This window comes from Ricinus communis, chromosome 7 (genome assembly GCF_019578655.1).
Source record: "Ricinus communis isolate WT05 ecotype wild-type chromosome 7, ASM1957865v1, whole genome shotgun sequence".
Lineage (NCBI taxonomy): Eukaryota > Viridiplantae > Streptophyta > Magnoliopsida > Malpighiales > Euphorbiaceae > Ricinus > Ricinus communis.
Window position 1 is genome coordinate 8,408,824 of NC_063262.1, and position 20,797 is coordinate 8,429,620.

Below are 20,797 nucleotides of genomic sequence, written 5' to 3' on the forward strand. Positions count from 1 at the left end.
CTAGACAACCTATAAATGACCCTTATTCCAACACATATAATCCATGTTTGAGGAATCACCCAAATTTTTCTTGGAGATATAATGACCAAAATCCACCATAAATATTAAAGAATTCAAATCAACCTTATTACCAAGACCAATATTCTGAACTCCAATCCTTCATTTCAAGATTAAGAACAAACCTTTTAATCTAATGAGCAAAAGTAGCCAAGTTTGGAAGAAACATTTCAATCATTTATGATGACTTCTTATGATAGGATGAAGAGGCATGAGAAAAAGACAGATTCCATTGAGACTTCAATAAAATGTTTAGAAGTTTAAATATGATAAAATTGTTGAAGTTGTTCAAGAGCTCAAGAAAGAGAAACTATCAAATTGACCTGAACAAGCCAATGTTATTAATGTTATTAACAAAGGTGAGGTCGTTAATAATAAAATTGATATAGAAACTGAAAAATATTCTTCTTCTTATGCAGATACATTTAAAGATAATGGATTAATGAATGTTGGAAGAATTTGTAAAGGATATTTTATAAAAGAACTAATGAGAAAAAGGGCATTTTAATTAGTTCATGGTGTTAAATTTTAATTGGAAAATGTTTAGCAAATTGATTAATTAAATTAATTATCTGTTAAGACTAAATTGAAAATTTATTTTGAAATAAGGATTAAAAGTATAATTTTATTAATTTGGGGTTTTAACGAAAATTTGTATGTTTGGTATTTTTGTAATTAACTATGTCGGCAAGGGTTTTTTGGTAATTTTAAATTTAAAAGTAAGGGTAAAAATATGTAATTATGTATTTTCAATAATTCTAATTTGACCTAAATTAAATAATTAGGAGCTTAATTGTAAAGCTAAAGGAAACTTTAGGAGTTAATTAGAATTTTTATTGGATGAAATTGTTGTAATTAAAAAAGTTGAGGGACCAAATGGTAAGAAAGAAAAGTTCAGGGACCCTTTGTTGAATTAGAGAAGAAAGAAAAGGAAAGAAGAAAGCAGGGGGTCGAGGGAAGAAGAAGGAGGAGAGGGAGTGTCGTCTAGTCGGTGGTGTCGGGTTCTAGAGGCCATGCCTACCAAGGCAATCGCTGCCGAGGGCAAGAATCGGCGGGAGGAGCGGTGGAAAGCGCAAGGAAGAAGAGAGGCGGTTGTCGGCACCGTGCATAGCGTGTCCGCCGGTACCAAGGATGGCGATCGGCTTGTCGGAGCGTGAGCTTCCTTTTGGCGACAGCGGCAACGCTTTTGGTGGCCGAAATTATAAGATCCGGTAGAGAGAAAGAAGGGGAAGCCGACGTTTTCTAGCTTTTCCGATGAGCTCCGGCGAGCTTTGGCTGATCGGAGGACATATCCGGACTCTCCTTAGCTTAAGCTTCGTAATGGCACCGGTTTTGTGGCGATCGAACTTCGTTTGTAAATCGACGGTCGAGATTGTCCGTAAATTCCTTCGAATGATCAGGAGTCAGATCGGAAAATCGGATGTGGGGATCGTAATCAGCGTGTCATTTCGAGTCCGTTAATGCGTTCGGATCGTCAATCGGACTCCGGCGGCTGGAGGAGAGTCGACCGAGCGATCAAGCATCTCGGTGATTTTCTCTGGCCCGTTGATTTCAGAATTCTTTGGTAAATCTTATGTTTATTGATTTGTGTTTAGCATTAGAGGTATTGTGTGTTAAAATATTGCTTGTCGGACTGCGTGCCTTAGGTCGTGTTTTGTGATGTGTGGCGGAGTCGGGAAAATAGTGAAGTCTTGTGGACCCGACTACCGTTAAAAATAAATTGTTGAATATTTAAAGTGTTTTCTGGCAGGTCCTGGACCCGTTTTACGGGGGTAAATGTCCGTATTATAGGGGAGGTTCTGCCGAATTTTTAGTAGAATTTACCCAAGTCGAGATTTTTAGACAGTCAGTCCTAGGAATCTAGACCTTGGGATAATTGTCAATTGTTTCAGCGTTATTGATATTTTTTTTCGTGATTAGATAAATCCTTCAGTTCGACGCGATCCAATCGAGGCATCGAAGCAGAGCTAGGAGGTCGTCGAAGCTATGAGTACGTGTCATGTACAAATTTTAAATAGCTATTGTAATTAATTGATTTCAAGTTTAAATTATTCATTTAATTACTATTCATATATCATGCTCTTTGATTACTACTCATATATATCATATTCTTATCATTGAATTTATTACTGTCTGATAACTCGGGATGGGACAACGGTAGAATATACTATTTTGAGGAGTGCACCGATATAAATTCGAGAGTGATAAAAAATGGGTAAAATGGTAAATTTAAAAAGGGATAAATTTAGGACTTGCCCTCGTCGAGCATCGCTCTTTAGGCTTAGAAGAGTGTGTTTGTCGGAGTAAAGGTCCCTGGTCGAGCATTACTCTCTAGGCGCCGGCTTATTTAGAAACCTAAGTGACTAGACTAGAGTTAAGGACCCTGGTCGAGCTTCACTCTCTAGGCGCCAGTCTTATTGGAGTAAGAGAGCCGAAAGGTTAAAAGTGTTAGTGATAATTAAGTGTTTGAATTGGATTTAAGGATCCTGGTCGAGTCTTGCTCTCTAAGCGTCAGTTCTGTTAGAATGAGAGAGAGTCGAGATGTTCAATGTTGGGATTAAGGTTCTGCTGGGGTACTCTGTCCCATAGTGTGTGAAAATTATTTCATTTAAGCATGACATGACACGTTTATTCTTGCATGACTTAGTATTTATTTTAAGTTAAATAAATGTATTATTGAAGTGTTTGTAACTGTTTTTCCTTGGATATATGATTTTAACTCACTCTCGAGACTGACAGTCTCAATTTTACTGTTTTTCATATCTGTGATTGTTAGTCTTCCCGCGGCTCTTATCTAGCAACCTGAATCCTTCATCATCGGGTGATGTAATTGGTTTGTATGTTAACTTGCAAAATTTTAGATTCTCCGTAGTAGAAATAATAGACTTATCAGTTGTATTTTTATGTAGTTTTGGGTCTCGCCTAATTCTTCTAGCAGACCAAATTAAATATGTAAAATTTAACGGTTAAGATAAGTTGTGGCATCAGTAATATCAGATGAGATTTTATTAAGTTATGAGTATTACCCATTCCCTAGTGCCGGTCACGGGCCCACAGATTGGGTCGTGACATGATGTATGAACAATTTGGCTTGGGAGAGTTGAAATCCACCACCACCATGTCTCTACAACTTGCAGATAGATCAATAAAATATCCTAGAGTATAGTGAAAGACTTGCTAGTTCAAGTAGGTAAGTTAATAATTTCTGTTGATTTTGTAGTGCTTGATATGGAAAACACACCAGTAAGGGATAACGAGTAAATTATACTCCTTGGTAGACCTTTTATGGCAACTACTAGAACTGTGATTGATGTGCATAATAAAAAACTTACCATGACAGTTTTAGAAGAAATTGTTAAATTTAAAGTGTTTGATTTTCTAACTTTATCTCCTAAATTTACTATAGATGAGTATTCATATGTTAATTGTTTAGATTCTCTTGTTTATGATAAAGTATAATAATATTTTATTCTTAATTGATAAAAGCTTTCGTGACATTTCAAATGTTCGCATTAAAAATATAAAGTCATACTTGAAAGGAATGGCTTATGACCAAAAGGTGGAGTGAATGGATCAACACTTACCATGAGCATAATGAGGAATATCTAGTTATAGCCAATAAACTTAGCAATTTTATTTTATTTTTATGCATTTAAGTTATTTTTTTAGTGTTTTATATTTACTATGTCAGCCTATGAAGTGAGCATTCCTACCTTCTATGATTCTCAAAGAGTAATATTTCTCCATGTGATAACATATAAATTTTTTTTAAATATTATGCTTTCATATTTAATTGATCATATATTATTATATGGATGTTGTATGCTTAATATATGTTGAATATTCGTTGATTATTAAAAAATATTAAATTAAGAGTTATTTAATTCTAGGCATGTTTCATTTTCTTGTAGGGTTAGGAATTAATTTTTCTTTTACTATGTTTGTCATTAGTTAGGAATTAGTTATATTTTTAATTTTAGTGATTTTCTTAATTTAATTATTTTGCTCAATTTTTAGTTTAAATTGTCATATATTTTTAGTTATTTAAGTATATATAATTTTAAATTATTTTATTTAAATTTATGTCTGTCATTAATTACTTGTCTTTAGAGTGTATAAAAGTTAATTACAAATGTTTAAATAAAATTTTAAAAAAAAATTGTGCGAGCCAAGTTGCGGTAATGCAAAGTCGCACGGGCCTGTAGCAGAATCAGCGGCAGAAGAAGATATGAGGTTATTTAAGTATATTTAATTTTAAATTATTTTATTTTTGTATGTTATTTGTTTATGTGCTTTTGTTTTATTTTTAATTTTTTTTTAGATCTGAGATTTTTCTTTTGATTTTAAATGCTTGGTAGAAAAACAAGATTAGGTGATTCTTCAACTTAAAATTCCTACAACTTGAGATCAACTATTAAAATGGTAGAAGAAGATCAAGAAGTAGAGAGTGAGTTTGTACCTCTAGGAGAAGAAGAAAAACTTGAAGAGAAGCTAGAAGAAGAATTTGAAGAAGATGTTGAAATAATGGCTAATGAACAAAGACAAATAGCAACTGAAAGCCAAATGGCTATGAAAGATTATGTTTGGTCTATAATTGGTAACACTACTTCATGCATAGTTCTAGATGATGCATCTAGAAATTATGAACTTAAGCACATTCATTTAAATATGCTTTCTTCATTATATGGTATGCCCAGTGAAGATGCATTGATATTTATTAGGGAATTCTATGCTATAGTTTATACATTTCCATTATCTGGACTAAATAAGAACCAATTAAGGATGAGATATTTTTCTTACTCATTAAAAGAAAAAGCAAAGGTTTGGTTGATGACATTGCCTCCTAATTTTTTGAGAACTTAGGATAAAGTATATCAAAAATTTATGAGTAAATTTTACTCACATCAAAAAACTAAATAACTAAGGGCTGAAATTTTCAACTTTTATCAAAATGATATTGAATCCTTTCATGAAGCATGTGATCACTTCAAGTCACTTTTATTATAATGTCCACACCATGGATACCTACTTCATGTAACTAACCAATCATCCTATGATGGTTTAACTTAATGATATCAATGTATGGTTGATAATGCAACTGGAGGTGCTATGTTAGAAAAAAACTACTGAAGAGGTTTATGATATCTTTGAGATGTAAGAAGCCAATTCACAACAAAAGAGTGTGATGACAAAAAGAGTAGGAGTAAATAAAGTTGTGTCTAATAATGAGATGGCTATACAAATAGTTTAATTAAATAAACAAGTTAAAATACTTGCCTCAACTAAAAATATATCGACCAATTAGGTTTATGGTATATGTGGTGTTTATAGTCATGGTGCTAATATTTACCAATCTTATGAGAATTATACAAGAAATAATAATGAACATGTTAACTTGATGGAATCTTATCAGCCTAGGCAATCTAGGAATAACCCATATTCTAACACCTACAACCCAAGTTGGAGGAACCATCCAAATTTTTCCTAGAGAAATAATGACCAAAATCCACCACAATTATTGAGGAACCAAAATCAGCCCCAACATCAAAACTAAGAACCTTAAAATTCAAGAAATCAAAATTCTCCATTCCAAAATCAAGGACAAGCTCCTTAAAGAAAACCAAGCTTAGAGGAAACACTTCAATTTTTTATGACAACTACCCATGATGGAATGGAGAAGAATAAAAAAAAAAACTGATTCCATTAAAGTTTCAATGAAGCGATTGAAAACTCAAATTGGGCAAATTACTGAAGCTGTACAAGAAAAAAAGAAAGGAAAATTGCCAAGTCAACCTAAGCAAGCTAAAGCTATCACTATTCTAAATGATGGTAAGTTATTTGATAATAATGTTGAAACCATAATTCAGAAAGATTCTTCTTATGCAGGTACATTAAAAGAAGATGGATTAATTGATGTAGAAATAACTCGAGGAGGTGTACAAAAAGAAAGAAAAGTAGAGCCCAATCTTGGTCAAAAGAAGAAAGAAAAGAATATATTTTCAGGATCTGGGTTCCAAAAGGCAGCTAAGTCTTATAGGCTTCCTATTCCATTTTCTAACAAATTGAAAGAAAGCAAACATGATAAACAATTCTCTAAAATCTTTGATATGCTTTCTAAAGTTAACATTAATTTGTCGTTGTTGGATGTTATTAGAAGTATGTCAGCTTGCCAAGTTCTTGAAAGAGCTTAATTCTAACAAAAGGAGATATGTAAATAATGAGAAAGTTATGGTCTTTGAAACAACAAGTGTTCTTCAACAACAATTACCCCCTAAGATGAAGGTTCTTAGGAGCTTCATCATTGATATCACAATGGGGGATAAGAAAGTTGCTAAAGCCATATTGGATTTGGGAGCAAACAATTTGTTGCCATATTCAATATATGCACAACTTGGCTTGAGAGAATTGAAACCAACCACCATGTCTCTACAACTAGCTGATAGATCAATTAAGCATGCAAGAGGCATAGTAGAGGATTTGTTGATTCAGGTAGGTAAATTGATAATCCCTACTGACTTTATGGTTCTTGACATGGAAAATACACCAGCAAGGGATAAAGAGCAAACAATACTCCTTGGTAGACCTTTCGTGGCAACTACTAAAATAGTTATTGATGTGCACAATAGGAAGAAGAGGCAACATTAAGGGTATTAGTCCAACTATGTCTAATGCATAAGATAATTTTAGAAGACAATGCCAAATCTGTTAGAAATACCCAAAGAAGGCTTAATCCTAACATAAAAGAGGTGGTGAAAAAGAAAGTCCAAAAACTATTGGATAAGAATATTATATACCAAATAGTTGATACTAATTGGGTAATCTCTATATATGTAGTGCTTAAAAAGTCAAGTGTTACAGTCGTTAAGAATGAAAAGAAAAAATTAGTTTCCAAAAGAATGATTATAAGGTGGAGAATGTGTTTTGACTATAGGAAGCTAAATGCTACAACAAAGAAGGATCATTTTTCCCTTTCTTTTGTTGATCAAATTTTAGAACGTTTAGCAGAATATGGATTATTATTTTCTTAATGGACTTTCAGGCGATTATCAAGTGCCCATTGCACTTGAAGATCAAGAGAATACGACTTTCACATGTGATTTTGAAACTTTTTCATTTAGAAGGATGCCATTTGGACTTTGCAATACACCTACAATATTTGAGATGTATGCTTTTTACTTTTTCTGATATGTTAAATAACTGCATCGAGGTGTTTATGGATAATTTTTTAGTTTTTGGCTCCTCATTTGATGCATGTCTAAGTAATTTAACTCGTGTACTTGAAAGATGTATTGAGTGTAATTTGACTTTGAGTTAGGAAAAGATCCATTTTATGGTTAGGACATGTGGTGTCTAGTAAATGTATCGAAGTTGACAAGGTAAAGATTAATTTAATTGCTAAGTTGCCCCTGCCTACTTCAGTAAAGGGCATTACAAGTTTTCTCGGTCATGCATGATTTTGTAGGTGTTTTATTAAAGACTTTTCTAAAATTGCTCACCCTTTAATTGAATTGCTGACTAAGGATGTTAACTTTATTTTTAATGATGCATGCTTTTCTGCTTTTAATACTTTAAAGGAAAAGTTAACTAGTGCACCTGTTATTATGGCACCTGATTGGTCTCTTCCCTTTGAAATTATCTATAATGCGTCTAATTATGCCCAAATAGAAGCAGTTTTAGGCCAAAGAGTTAATAAAGCTTTAAATGTCATATACTATGCTAGTAAAACTCTTGATGATGCCAAAATGAACTATTCAACAACTGAAAAAGAATTTCTAGTTGTTGTGTTTTTATTAGACAAATTTATATCTTACTTGGTGGGATCTAAAGTCATTTTGCATTCAAATCATGCAGCTTTGAGATATTTTTTAACTAAGCCTAATGCTAACCCACGGCTTATTAGATGAGTGCTCTTATTGCAAGATTTTGATATAGAAATAAAAGATAAAAAGGATAGTGAAAACATGGTTGCTGATCACCTTTCTAGATTGATTTCCAATTTTGATAATCTTGGTTCTCAAAAAGTAATTAATGAGACCTTGCCCAATGAACAATTATTTATTATGAATCATGAGCCTTAGTATGCTGACATTGTCAATTATTTGGCTTGTGGTATCATAAGACATGATTTACCATGGCAAGAAAAGAAAAGATTTTTATCTATTTGTAGGAATTATTATTGGGATGACCCCTATTTTGTTAAACATTGTTTGGACCAAATGATTAGACAATGTGTTCCTGAGGATGAGCAGTAAAGCATTATTATTTTTTGCCATGAGATGCATTTTGGAGGTCATTTTGGTGGTAAGAAAGTGGCCTACAAGATTCTTCAATCAGGTTTCTTTTGGCCTTTATTATTTACAGATGCTCATGTATTTTGTGGTAAATGTGATAGATGCCAAAGCAGTGGAAATATTAGTAAAAGGAATGAAATGCCTCAAACTTTTAATTTTGTGGTTGAATTGTTTGATGTGTGAGTCATTGATTTTATGAGACTTTTTCCACCATCTTATGGTTATGAATATATACTTGTTGTTGTTGATTATGTGTCTAAATGGGTAGAAGCAATTACTACCTGAACTAATGATGCTAATATTGTATGCAAATTTATAAAGAAGAATATTTTTAGGAGGTTTGGAACATGCAGAACAATCATTAATAATAGGAGAACCCATTTTTGCAACAAGGCATTTGGGGCTTTACTTAACAAATATAGAGTAACTCATAGAGTTGCAACTCCCTATCACCCAAAAACATCAGGACAAGTGGAAGTAAGCAATAGGTAAATTAAATTAGTATTTGAGAAATCAGAACGCTCATCTAGAAAAGATTGGATTGTACACTTGAATAATGCCTTTTGGGCATATCGCTCGGCTTATAAGACATTGATTGGAATGAGTCCTTATAGATTAGTTTATGGCAACGCTTACCATTTGCCAGTCGAATTAGAACATAAAGCCTACTGAGCTATTAAAGAGCTGAATATGGACTTAACCAAGGTATGAGAAGAGCGCTTATTGCACTTAAATAAGCTGGAAGATATGCATAGTGAGGCATATGAGAATGCCAAACTATACAAAAAAGGACCAAGAGGCAACACAATAAGAATTTACTTTGTAAGTCTTTTGTCTTTGGAATGAAAGTTCTATTATTTAAATCGTGTTTTAAACTTTTTTCCAGGAAAGTTTAGATCAAGATGGAATGACTTTTTCGAAGTAGTAACAGTATTCCCCCATGGTGCAATAGAATTACACAATAATAAGACGCAAGATAATTCAAAAGTAAAATGGTCTATCGTCTAAAGCCATATTATGAAGGAATGGCTTATGGACATGAAGTGAAGTGCATTGATGAACTACCAATTTGAGCTCAACTCGACAATACACTTATATGTTACATCTTTAGTGTTTTTATTATTCTATATTTTAAATTTTAATTAATAATATTTTTATTTTTATTTTTAGGAACTTATAAGAGATTCAAGAATCGTAGCACCTAAATGGATCATCAAGTACAAAAGAGAGGATCCTCATGTGGTAACATTAAATTTACTAGTTAATATTGTGCTTTAAATGTTCATTAAATTTTATGTATTGTTTAAGTATTATTTATTCTTAATATATGCTTCATAATTTTTAATTATATAGCATATAAACTTATAGAATTATTTAGAACTAGGATATATGTTTTTTTGTAGGATTAGGAACAAATAATTAAGGAGGAAATAAGGATCTTAATTCCTAAAGACTAGAAATAACCAAAATCCTAAACAAACTAAGATTAAGGAAAATACTATATATAGACCCTCCCCCACATTTTCATTAGGAGCTACTTTAAAATTTCTTTTCTTCTCATAGCTCTTAATATCATGAACTCTAGGCAAGGAAGTGTCAAGGAGGAGGTAAACTCTCCACCACCTTCACCATCACCAAATAATTCTACACTAAAATCCAAGCCACTAAGCTCAAGGCTCGCCTCTAGAAAATCTAAAAAAAATTAGAAGGAGGGCACATGCACCATTTCCTTCATCATCTATTCCATCTAGTTCAAGAAGAACCTCAAGGCATGAGAAAAGAGCTCAAAGAGCCCCACTTACACCATTCCCTCTACCTGGATTTTCCAAAAAATTGGCGCCCAAGCAGCAGTCTTAGAATGAAGTAGAACCTTAAACCCGAAGAGCTTATCTATCAATGGAGAGGCCACTCACTCTTGAAAAAATAATAAAAATTAAAAAATCTGAAAGAAAGTATCAAGAGAAATATCGAATTGATGAAATCTCTCTAGGAAGAGAAAATTCAAAGAAAAATAGTGAGAGTGAGTATGACATAATTATCTACCCAAAAAGGGGTCAGGAGCGTCCAAAAAAGTATGAGTACATCATGCTCGAGCCAATCACGCCTAGAAGAGGTCATGGACGTCCAAGAAAGGATGGCACGCCACCAACAATAAAAAGAGGGAGAGGACTGCCAAAGGAAATATAATTAGTTTAGGATTATAAATTTCTCTTAGTTTTTTTGTCTTTAATTAGGAATTAGCTTTAATTTTATTAAGCTATCTTAGTTAGGCTTTAGATTTTAAATTTTTAGTTAAAATTTTATTTTTATTTTAGTTATTAATAAAATTTAAAACTTTAATTCAAAATCTCCAAGTTCTTGATTTTTTAAATTAATTAAGTATATTTAATATTAAAATATAAATAAATGCTTAATTAACATATTTTTGACTAATTAATAACCCTAAGATATATAAAAATCAATTTAAAACAATTAAAAATACTTTAAAAAGTTTGATTCTCGAACGAGCCACGTTGCGGCAGTGCAAGAATAGCACGGGCCCGTAGCAGAGGCACGACAGGAAAATCACGGGCCTGTAGTAGCAGCCAGGAGCAGCAGCATACGCGAGCCTTGGGAGTCCCCGCAAGCATGGCAGATGCAGTGGATAAGGGAGGACAGCTTCCTCCGTGAGGTCATGGAGCAGCCACGAGGTGCGGGCTGCTCGACGCAAGCAATGCGAGGCGCAACAAGTCCCGCAAGGAATGCAGACGCAAGGAACCAATGATTTGAATGACGCCATCCGTGAGGTTGCGGGTCAGCCACGTGGTCACAGACCACAAGCAGGAGAAGGAGCAGTGAGATGCGGATGGGGCCGCGAGGTGCACAGCAGCTGCACCATCACACATGCCGCAAGCTCGCGAAGGAGCCGCTAGGTGAGGGAGGCGCTACCACTTCCTAAAATTGGAATTTTTTTATTTTTGAATTTATTTTTTAGAAAAATAAAAAGATAAATTAATATCAATTATATTAGTGATAAAAGTTATTTATTTCAATTCAACACACTACTAACATACCCTAAACCCTCCCATATAAATATATCATTTTCTCTCTCTCACATCACCTTCCTCCATTAACATCACCTTCTATTTTTTCTCTCCTCATTCTTTTTCTCTCTACATAAATCTCAACTCTTCTTTCAACTATTAAGAGCTTCTACGTCAAAATCTCTACTACACCTTATCCAAAAGTCAAAAATGGCCTTAAAAACAAGAACAATAAAAGACAAAGGAAAGAAAATAGTTTCAAGCTCTCATGAAGAAAAACCAAGTTTAATGGCAACTTATGGAGCTCCTTTTGACATCTATATCCATGAAGAGGGTAATAGATTCCCTAGCCTTGCCTCAAGAGAGCAAATGTCATGTAAGTTTTCGAATACTCCTTCTCTAGTTAAGTTAAATATTTTGAGAGAATGATGATCCTGTTGGATAGATTAGGATGGAAGAATTTTATTTTCAAAACATTACCCTCATATAGTGAATTAACCCTAGAGTTTTTCACAACTCTATAATACGATCCTTCCAATGACAAGGAGATTAAAGTGAGATTATTTGGGCATAATTATACTATTACTTGTGATACTATTGTGCAACCTTTTGGGTTCAAGAAGGTAGGTATTTGTGAGCAACATCATAAGTTCGATATTGAAAAATTTTGGAAGAAACTCATGGGTCAAGACAAACATGATGTCAATAACATGCCAAATAATGTCTTTAATGATAATTGCTATTTGTTTACTTCAAAGTTTATGTGTGGAAGCATATTTGATAGGAAAGAGACAAATAAAGTGACTATAGAGGCATATTTTATGGTGTTTAGACACCCATAAACCTATCTCTTTAGCATACTTTATTATGCAAAGTTTACTAAAAAATAGTGGCTAAACCTAAGAACTGTATTGAATTAGGGCATTATTACTACGGGTTCGGTTATGTATCTTTGTAGTTTTGATCCGGAGTCCTCTCCATATGAGGAATTACCCTTCATGAAAAATTTGGATATCAATACTTTGATTAGAGCTAATTTAGTTAATTGATGTGGTGGTCCTATTATTTTTAAGCACGAATCAAGTGGAGGTAGTAGCAGTGTGGCTAGAGACGCGCCACAAAAAGAAGAGAGGGAGGAGGAATCAGATAATAAAGGATGAAGAGGGCAAGAATAGCGCAATCAAGGTTGGCACCAAGTATTGAATCAACTACACTTTATGAACACCAACCTTAGCCAAAGGCTCAACGCATTTGACTCTCGCTCGGCTAATGTAAAGAGGAGCCAACACCAACAAGCATACAAGTTCCATTGCTATATTGAATTAGTTAACTTTGATGCTCCATCACCACCATCATCCCCACCTCATCATTAATTTTAATTTTTGTATTAGGAATTTTATTTTTCTGTTTCTAGGACTTAGTTATCTAGCTACCTTAGGACATTTCTTTTTTGCTTTTAGCTACCTTAGGATTTCTATGCTTTCTAGCTAATTAAGATTTCTTTTATGAATTTATTTTGTAATCATAACTTTATGGTTATGTTTTAATTTTAGTATTTTATTTTAACGAATGTGTTACTTATCAAAGATGGTTCTTTAAGATTATTTAAGGGGCATATGGAATGATATTACTTGAGTACAATGGCATCAAGTGACACTCCAACTTACCAAGAAAGTATTCTATCTTTTTCTCCATTATTTATTTATTCCTATATGCTTAAGACATTGAGGGCAATGTCAAAAACAAGTGTGGGGAGAAGAATTAGAATAATTCTTTTATTTTATTTAGATATGTCATGTATTTAGTAACTTTTAATTAATTTTTACAAAATTTTAAATTTTCTACTAAGCTTTTTGTTATTATTCTATATAAAAATCAATGAAAGAATGCTTTTATGTTGATCCTTGAGTTCTTGAATTGATTTTTAAACTTATATAAATATGAACTTATGAGTTTTTTACACTTAAATGTTCAAGTGTTCATCTTTTGCTTATGGACATGATAAGTAGTTTGGCAAATTTGAGATATGCATAATTAGAAGTGTATAATTTAGGTTATTATTTGTTTATTTTTATATTGGCTTGCTTAAGTTGTGAGATATGATATGGGCAAGTTAAAGCTCTAAGTTTTATAATTTCCTCCGTTTAATTTGGTTGCTTAATAAACGAGAATTTTCATGACCAATATCGATTTTCGTGTAAAAAGGCAATTCAAGTTATGAGTATGCAAAGCATCTTGATATTGTTTTGTTGAGTGACCAGGTGCATTCATTATCTATGTTTGTATTTGCGTAAAAAGACTTGACATCTCAAAAAAGAAAATGATCCCCCAAATATAAAGATAAAAAAGTCCAATGGGTGTAAAGAAAAGAAGAAAAATATAAGAGCTTAAAAATAAGTAAAAAATATAAATACCTATTGATCTCTTGTTATGAATGAAGGTTTGCCTTTTAAAATAAGATTATTATAATTTTGATTGTGCATTATGGTTATATTCATAATGAGTTAGGCTATTTGTTGTGAAACATGTGTAGACGAAAGATACTTGAATCTTTTGACTAACTATAATTGGTTTACATCTTTAAGAAAATTTATATGATTCAAGTTTTCCTGGGTTGGCTTAAGTTATGCATTAGTGAGATTCTCTTGAGTAATATTTTTAAGCTGAGTATGAATGTTCTTCATTATTTTTCAAAGGTTAATTCTTAAGTTGCTATTTATTTGAGGACAAGAAAAGGTTTAAATATGAGGGTATTTGGAGATCTAAAAAGCTTTTTAAGGAGTGGAAAGTGAGGATCAATTATCTTCACACTTTGAAAAAATTCTAGATTTTAAGAGAGCTTTAATTTTCACCTTTATTTTTATGTCTTTCTATTTAATTACAATGACTATTGGATTAAATATGTTAGGCTAATTTCTATAAGTGTTTAGTTTAGCTTTTTACTTATATATGAACTTTATTTATTTATGAGTTTAATGAATGATTTCTTTACCTTCATAACTCTGTTAGTTTCATCTATTATTGTTAGTTGACCATCATATCAATTTAATAATAATATTTGTTATGAAAATCTTTAGGTTAAATGTATTATAAACATTACCTTTAATTTAATCTATGTTGGTAAAAGGAACTTAGGTTACATCATTAGTTTGAGTAACTTAGGCAAAAGGCATATCACCATCTCATTCATTAGATTTAGGCTTAAGGAAAAATAAGGGGATTACTAAGTATTGGCTAGACTGAATACTATTTAACATATAGTTTATATTAATCACTCTATTTACATATTTACTCTATTTACTAAGTATTGGCTTAGAGTTTTTTGATTTATTTTTATTATTTTTGGTATGATAGTTGGTCTTATAATATATGCTTTACACTTTTTTATGAGATTAATCTCATAGTGAACTTGCCCATACTAAAATTCGATTGGTATGTTTGCGAGTACTAAGTTTGTCATCAATACCATGATTATTAAGTTAAATATGTTATGCTAGTTTTCATAAGTGTTTAGTTTAGTCTTTTTACTTTTGTATGAATCTTATTATTATTTATTAAATGAGTGATTTCTTTACCTTCATATCTTTATTAATTTCAGTTATTATTATTAGTTAACCATCATATTAATTTAACAATAGTAATTATTATAAAAATATTTAGGTTAAATGTATCAGAGACATCTTCTTTGCTTCAATCTATGTTGATAGAAGAAACTTTAGTTGCATCATTAGTTTGAGTAGCTAAAAAAAAAAGCACATCGCTATCTCATTCATTAGATCTAGACTTAATATAAAATAAGGAAATTACTAAATAATTAGCTAGGCCAAATATTATTTTCATCATATAGTCTTAAGTCATAAACATTTGTGTTGCATGTCTATTTATTGTTTGATTACTTTATTATGAATATTATATTTTCTTAAAATATTAATTTAGAGTGTATAAATTTACTTTTATTTATTTGTGTTGATTTGGACCACCTCAATATGAACCACAAGTTTATAAGCACGTTTCAATTAACTCAAGATTAAAAATTAGATAATAAATAATTATTAAAAAAAATGTTAATTCAATGTAAAATGTTAAAAATAGTATTTATACTTTTTGAAAAGAAATAAAAGGATTTCTATATTTCAGTTGCCCTTTCCTCACATTCTTTCTCTCTTTATTCTCTTTACTCTCCAAAATTAAGAAAAATCAATAAATTATTCAGCTCATTAATTTCTTTTTTTCTTTTTCTTTTTCTTGACCGCTCTCCTTTAAACTCCCATTCAGCATCATCGTTGTCGGCCTTCTCGTTCTCATGCCGATTTCTACTAAGGGTATTGATTTTAATAGCACGTGCCAATCAGGCCACCTGACTTTTGCTCAGGTTCTTTTATGCATGCATAATTGATAGTTTTTGTTCTTTTTCTTCGCCGACATTATCCTATAGAAAACCATTAACAAAATGAGTGGTCGACATATCAATAAATATTACATTTTGAGTCCTTAGATATTTGGTATCTTAACTTCAGCTATAAACTACTGAAATCATTATTATAAAGCTTAGTATAGATAACAGGTCATTAAATCAAAGTAAAGAAAACTATTTAAATATTTAGTACAATAATTGAATTGATTCGTCCGAAAATGGAAAAAGAAACAAGAAGAAAGACCTGTCAAAAACTTTGATTATGATTGTACCCATCTGTATTTAACTAAATTAACATGATAATTATGTAACATACATTCCTTATATATAACATAAATTAAATTTCTCTGACCAAAAATCTTTGCCAATTATATTTCTGATACATACTGATTACATATAACCCCATATTACGCACAAGAAAAACAATAGGATGACATTTATGATTATCCAGCTATTTTATTTTATTTTATTTTATAATTTCAATAGGAATTCTTATTATGAATGGTTGCTCAGTACTAAACAATAATAGCAATGAGATAACAATTAGCTGGTAAGGCCATCTGAATTAGTTGTACCAAAACCAAAGTCTTGAAGGTTTAACTAAATTCCTAAGCAAATGTCTCTTTCATATTAACATTCCTTAATTAATTAATAATTACTTAGCATTAATAAAAACAATACGTAATCTTTTAAAAATAAGAGAGAAACTTATTTTTAAAGGAATCTCTCTTTCTATCATATGTTAATAGTATTTGAAGAAATTTGTATATACTTGTATTGATTTGAAGAAATTTGTATATACTTGTATTGATAAAACAGCGATGAGTATTTTACAATTCTAAGTTTATTTACAACTAATTGAAAAATTTATACTGATACTTGCATATGTCTAACGGCTACTTTCTAAGAGGGGAAAGGTATAGGAAAAATTGCTCCCTTTCATACTTGGTCAGTGATGAGAAGCCTGCACAAGCAATCCAGTTTGTGCAGTATCTGAGGCCATGCCTTCCATGTTCTTCATTCTGCTTTCTTTAACAGTATTCTTTCATCTTGTAATATCAACATCCACTCACACGTCAAATCAAATAACATATGTGATATATTAATCACATAAAATATATATCAAAATATGTATAATGGATGTTAAAAGTACAAAACAGATACTACCAAATAATTTTCAGTAACTAGTTATGCATGTCATATATTTTATACAAGACATAATATTAAATATATATTAAACATCTTAATACTATAAAAATTATAAAAATATATAGTAAGTTGATAATTATATACACTAATTAAAGAAAATATACTTAAGATATCCACTGTATCAATATAAAAGTGGGAGGCTAAAAAATATTTTTAAAAAGTTTCCTTAAATCTACAAGAATTTTATATAATTATATAAGTATTTAAATATATAAATCTTAATTTTTTGATAATATTTAAATACTTATGAGCAAGACATGTGAACGAACATATTGAATGAAACTATATGTGAAAAGTTAAATTATTTAAATATTATTAACATTAAATTATTGTGTCTGTTAGATTATTTTAAAAATTAAAATGTTAAAAGTGATCAAATAAACAAAATAAATATATATAAAGTTAGGTTAACCAGCCGTGTCCCTTCTAATTGTGATGATAAATAGAGAGCAAAATTTCACAACAATTGAGCTCAGGTAGAATTATGAAATTTCAAAAGGCTTATCCAGCACTTCTAATGTTCTTCAGTAATGTCACTCTTTTTTTTTTCTTCTTTTAAAGCTATTATTAATGCATTATTTTTTTTAAACAAAAACTAAGACTTTATTTGAAAATTAAAAATAAAACAGAATTGATCTAAGGGATTATAGGCTAAAAAGATGAAATTACAACATTTAGGATTTAATAGAAAAAGAAAATTAATTTTGAGAGGCTTAAAAATATTATTCAATAGAAAGTTGCTTTCATAAAATTAAAAGTGTGGAGACCAAAATTGTACTAAAAATGAAGTTGAAGAAACTCAATTTATTTATTTTTTATAAAAAAGTGTCACTTCAAACAAGAATTATTCGTAGTGCAAGTCTATAAATAGAAGCAAACCCAGCAACTGGCAAACACAGAAAAGAGAGAGATGGAAGTAGTTCGAGAGCTTCACATGAATGCTGGAACTGGAGAGAATAGCTATGTTCAAAACTCTTTGCTTCAGGTAACAATAAACCTCTCTTTATTTCACATGCACGCACATTAATAATAATAACATGAAAACTGATGTACAAAAAATATACTTTTAGCTCCATGAACAGCTAATATAAATTAATTATCTATTGCATGAAAATTGAGAACATAATTTATTTAAGTTATCAGTAATTTAAACTTGATAGGTTTTATTAATTTTCAGCAAAAGGTAATATTCACGGCAAAGCCAATAATAGAGAAAGCCGTGACCAATCTCTGTTGCAGCAGCTTCCCAGAGAGTATAGCCATTGCAGATTTTGGTTGTTCTTCTGGGCCAAACACTCTATTTGCTGTGTCTGAAATCATCAAAGCAGTAGAGACGAACTATAGAAAGCTGGGTCATCAATCCCCAGAATATCATGTGTTCTTGAATGATCTCCCAAGCAATGACTTCAACACTATCTTTAAGTCTTTGCCAAGTTTCCAAGAAAAGTTGAAAGAACAAAGCATTTGGCCTTGTTTCTTTTATGGAGTCCCTGGTTCTTTCCATGGTAGGCTCTTACCTCACAACAGCGTACAATTCGCCTATTCTTTTAATAGTCTCCACTGGCTTTCTCAGGTAGCACTGCTTGAACTCGGTATTAAATCATGTTTTTATATTTAGAATGACTTGTAATGCAGGATATTAAGAGTTCAACTATTAAAATATATACATTTACTTTTAAGAAATTAAGCATTGAATAATATTTTGATTTTCACTTATTAGGTTCCAGGAGACTTGGAAAGTAACAACGGAAAGATTTATATGTCTAGCACAAGTCCACCAAATGTGTTAAAAGCGTATTATGCTCAATTTCAAAGAGACTTTGCCACATTTTTGAAGTGTCGTTCTCAGGAATTGATGTCAGAAGGGCGCATGGTATGGAAAATTATGGGAAGAAAAAGTAAAGACCCATCTAGCAAGGATGGTTGTTATGTATGGGAGCTTTTGGCAATGGCTCTTAGTCAATTAGTTTTAGAGGTATAAATATAATAGGGATAAATAGAAAAACGTATAATGTGATTTCATTTTCTAACAATTTTTAGTATATATTTTTTCAGATAAAGAGATACATGTGATTATAAATGCTGACAAAGAAAACTATTTCATCGTTAAAATATAATGATTCGGCAATCTTCACTCTCAATCAGCTATTATTATTATATTGTCCGTATTCGATAACGTAGATTTAAAGCTTATTGTTTGACAATCAAATTGATTTCTTCGAATCAATAACTTTTTGAACTGTGATTAAATGATCAAACAACAAAGGTAAGAGTTATTAAGTTCTAAACTCACATTATCAGACACAGACAACATGATAATGATGACTGAGCAGGGTGAAGATTATTGAATCTCTGCCAACGAAACTTTTTAACAGTGAGATACTTTTTTTGTCACGATTTATAATCATATATTTCTTTGTCTTGAAAAAATTACATACTAAAAATGTAAATAATAAAACCACATGGTATGTTTTCATATATATTTTTATACCAATAAATCACATGGTATTTTTTTTTTATATTTATCCTAATATAATATAGTTATAATTAAAATCCCATATTTTTTATCTGCATATCTTTCTTAGTATTAATAATTGCTTTATAGTCTCATTTTTCCACTTTTTATATGGTTTTGTGACATATAACACCTACCTTATTCCCAAGATGCTAATTCCAAAATTATTTATGGTGAAAATGAATTACGATTATGATGCAGGGAGTGGTAGATAAAGAAAAATTGGACTCCTTCAACGTTCCTTTCTTTACACCATCCATGTCTGAAGTGATATCCGAAATTGAAAAGGATGGATCTTTCCTTATTGATGAGTTAGAGATTTCTGAACAACATTGGAATCCTTATCATGGTGAACCTAACATTTCTGAAGCTTTTAAAGATCCTGGATATAATGTTGCAAAGTATGCAAGAGCTGTCATAGAGCCTCTTATTATTAGCCACTTTGGTTTTGACAAAGCTATTATGGATGAGGTTTTTGATAGGTACAAGGCAATCCTGAACGATTACATGACAAAGGAGAAAGCTGAATATGTTTATTTAAAGGTGTCTGTGATTAAAAAAGAGTGATGAACACCATCTTATAATTGAATGCTGCTCTCCTGTTGAAATTTCAAATCATGGCGACAATTTCAAGTCGACTAGAGTGATGAACACCATCTTATCATTGCAATAGTGTGAAACTTCTTATTTTATTTCAAGTCTCATTGGGATGTTTCTAATCCCTTGAGCTCCTGCGAGAATTTGGTCTGTTTGTTTTTGGTCCCTTTGTGCTTAGTTGCATATGTGTGTTCTTTGGGTTTCTTTTACATGATAAATGGGTTATTAAGATGTCATTTCCCCTATTTGATTAATAAAATTCTTAAATTTATCAAAAACAAATATGAGCTAAGTTAAATTAGTTTGTAAGTGTGTTTGGATTGGAATTAATTTAACTAGCTGTATGCTTAATGGGTCAATTATTAATTTTTTCATAAGACATGTAATATTATACTGGTCAGTGTTTATGTTTTTCGATAGGTAGGGCAATCCTTAATGATATGGCATGGCAAAGGAAAAGGCACTCAATAATTTATCAATCTGATGTTGTCCATAACTAATAAAATATGACCATGATCACCTTACAATTATTCATCAATAATTGTTAGAGATTCCACGTCACTAAAAATAAAAAATATTAATAATTTATAAGGATAAAGATTTAACTAATAAGACAATAATAGTTATATGGTAGATCCCAATCCATGTAATATTATGGACTGATATTCATAGTGCGTGCAGTACATTTTTA

At 31.2% G+C, this 20,797-nt stretch overlaps 1 protein-coding gene and 1 non-coding gene across 2 annotated transcripts; one reads left to right on the forward strand and one right to left on the reverse strand.

Annotated features, from left to right (window-relative positions):
- Window positions 1-4,974: 4,974 nt before the first annotated feature.
- LOC112536405 lies at window positions 4,975-5,081 on the reverse strand. The gene has a single exon (XR_003080434.2). It is a non-coding gene; the product is annotated as a small nucleolar RNA R71 (small nucleolar RNA).
- Window positions 5,082-17,849: 12,768 nt separating this feature from the next.
- LOC8285125 (S-adenosyl-L-methionine:benzoic acid/salicylic acid carboxyl methyltransferase 3) lies at window positions 17,850-20,388 on the forward strand. The gene is made up of 4 exons (XM_002529185.3): window positions 17,850-17,979; window positions 18,172-18,567; window positions 18,715-18,969; window positions 19,711-20,388. The coding sequence occupies exons 1-4, from the start codon at window positions 17,905-17,907 to the stop codon at window positions 20,074-20,076; spliced, it is 1,092 nt and encodes a 363-aa protein (XP_002529231.2). The 5' UTR covers window positions 17,850-17,904; the 3' UTR covers window positions 20,077-20,388.
- The last annotated feature ends 409 nt before the right edge of the window (window positions 20,389-20,797 follow it).

Excerpts from the sequence above, each read along its gene's own strand:
- LOC8285125 (XM_002529185.3), top strand. The coding sequence starts at position 17,905 with ATGGAAGTAGTTCGAGAGCTTCACATGAATGCTGGAACTGGAGAGAAT. Across the intron at positions 17,980-18,171 it reads TTCAAAACTCTTTGCTTCAG|CAAAAGGTAATATTCACGGC; the intron begins GTAACAATAAAC and ends ATTAATTTTCAG. Across the intron at positions 18,568-18,714 it reads GTCTCCACTGGCTTTCTCAG|GTTCCAGGAGACTTGGAAAG; the intron begins GTAGCACTGCTT and ends TTCACTTATTAG.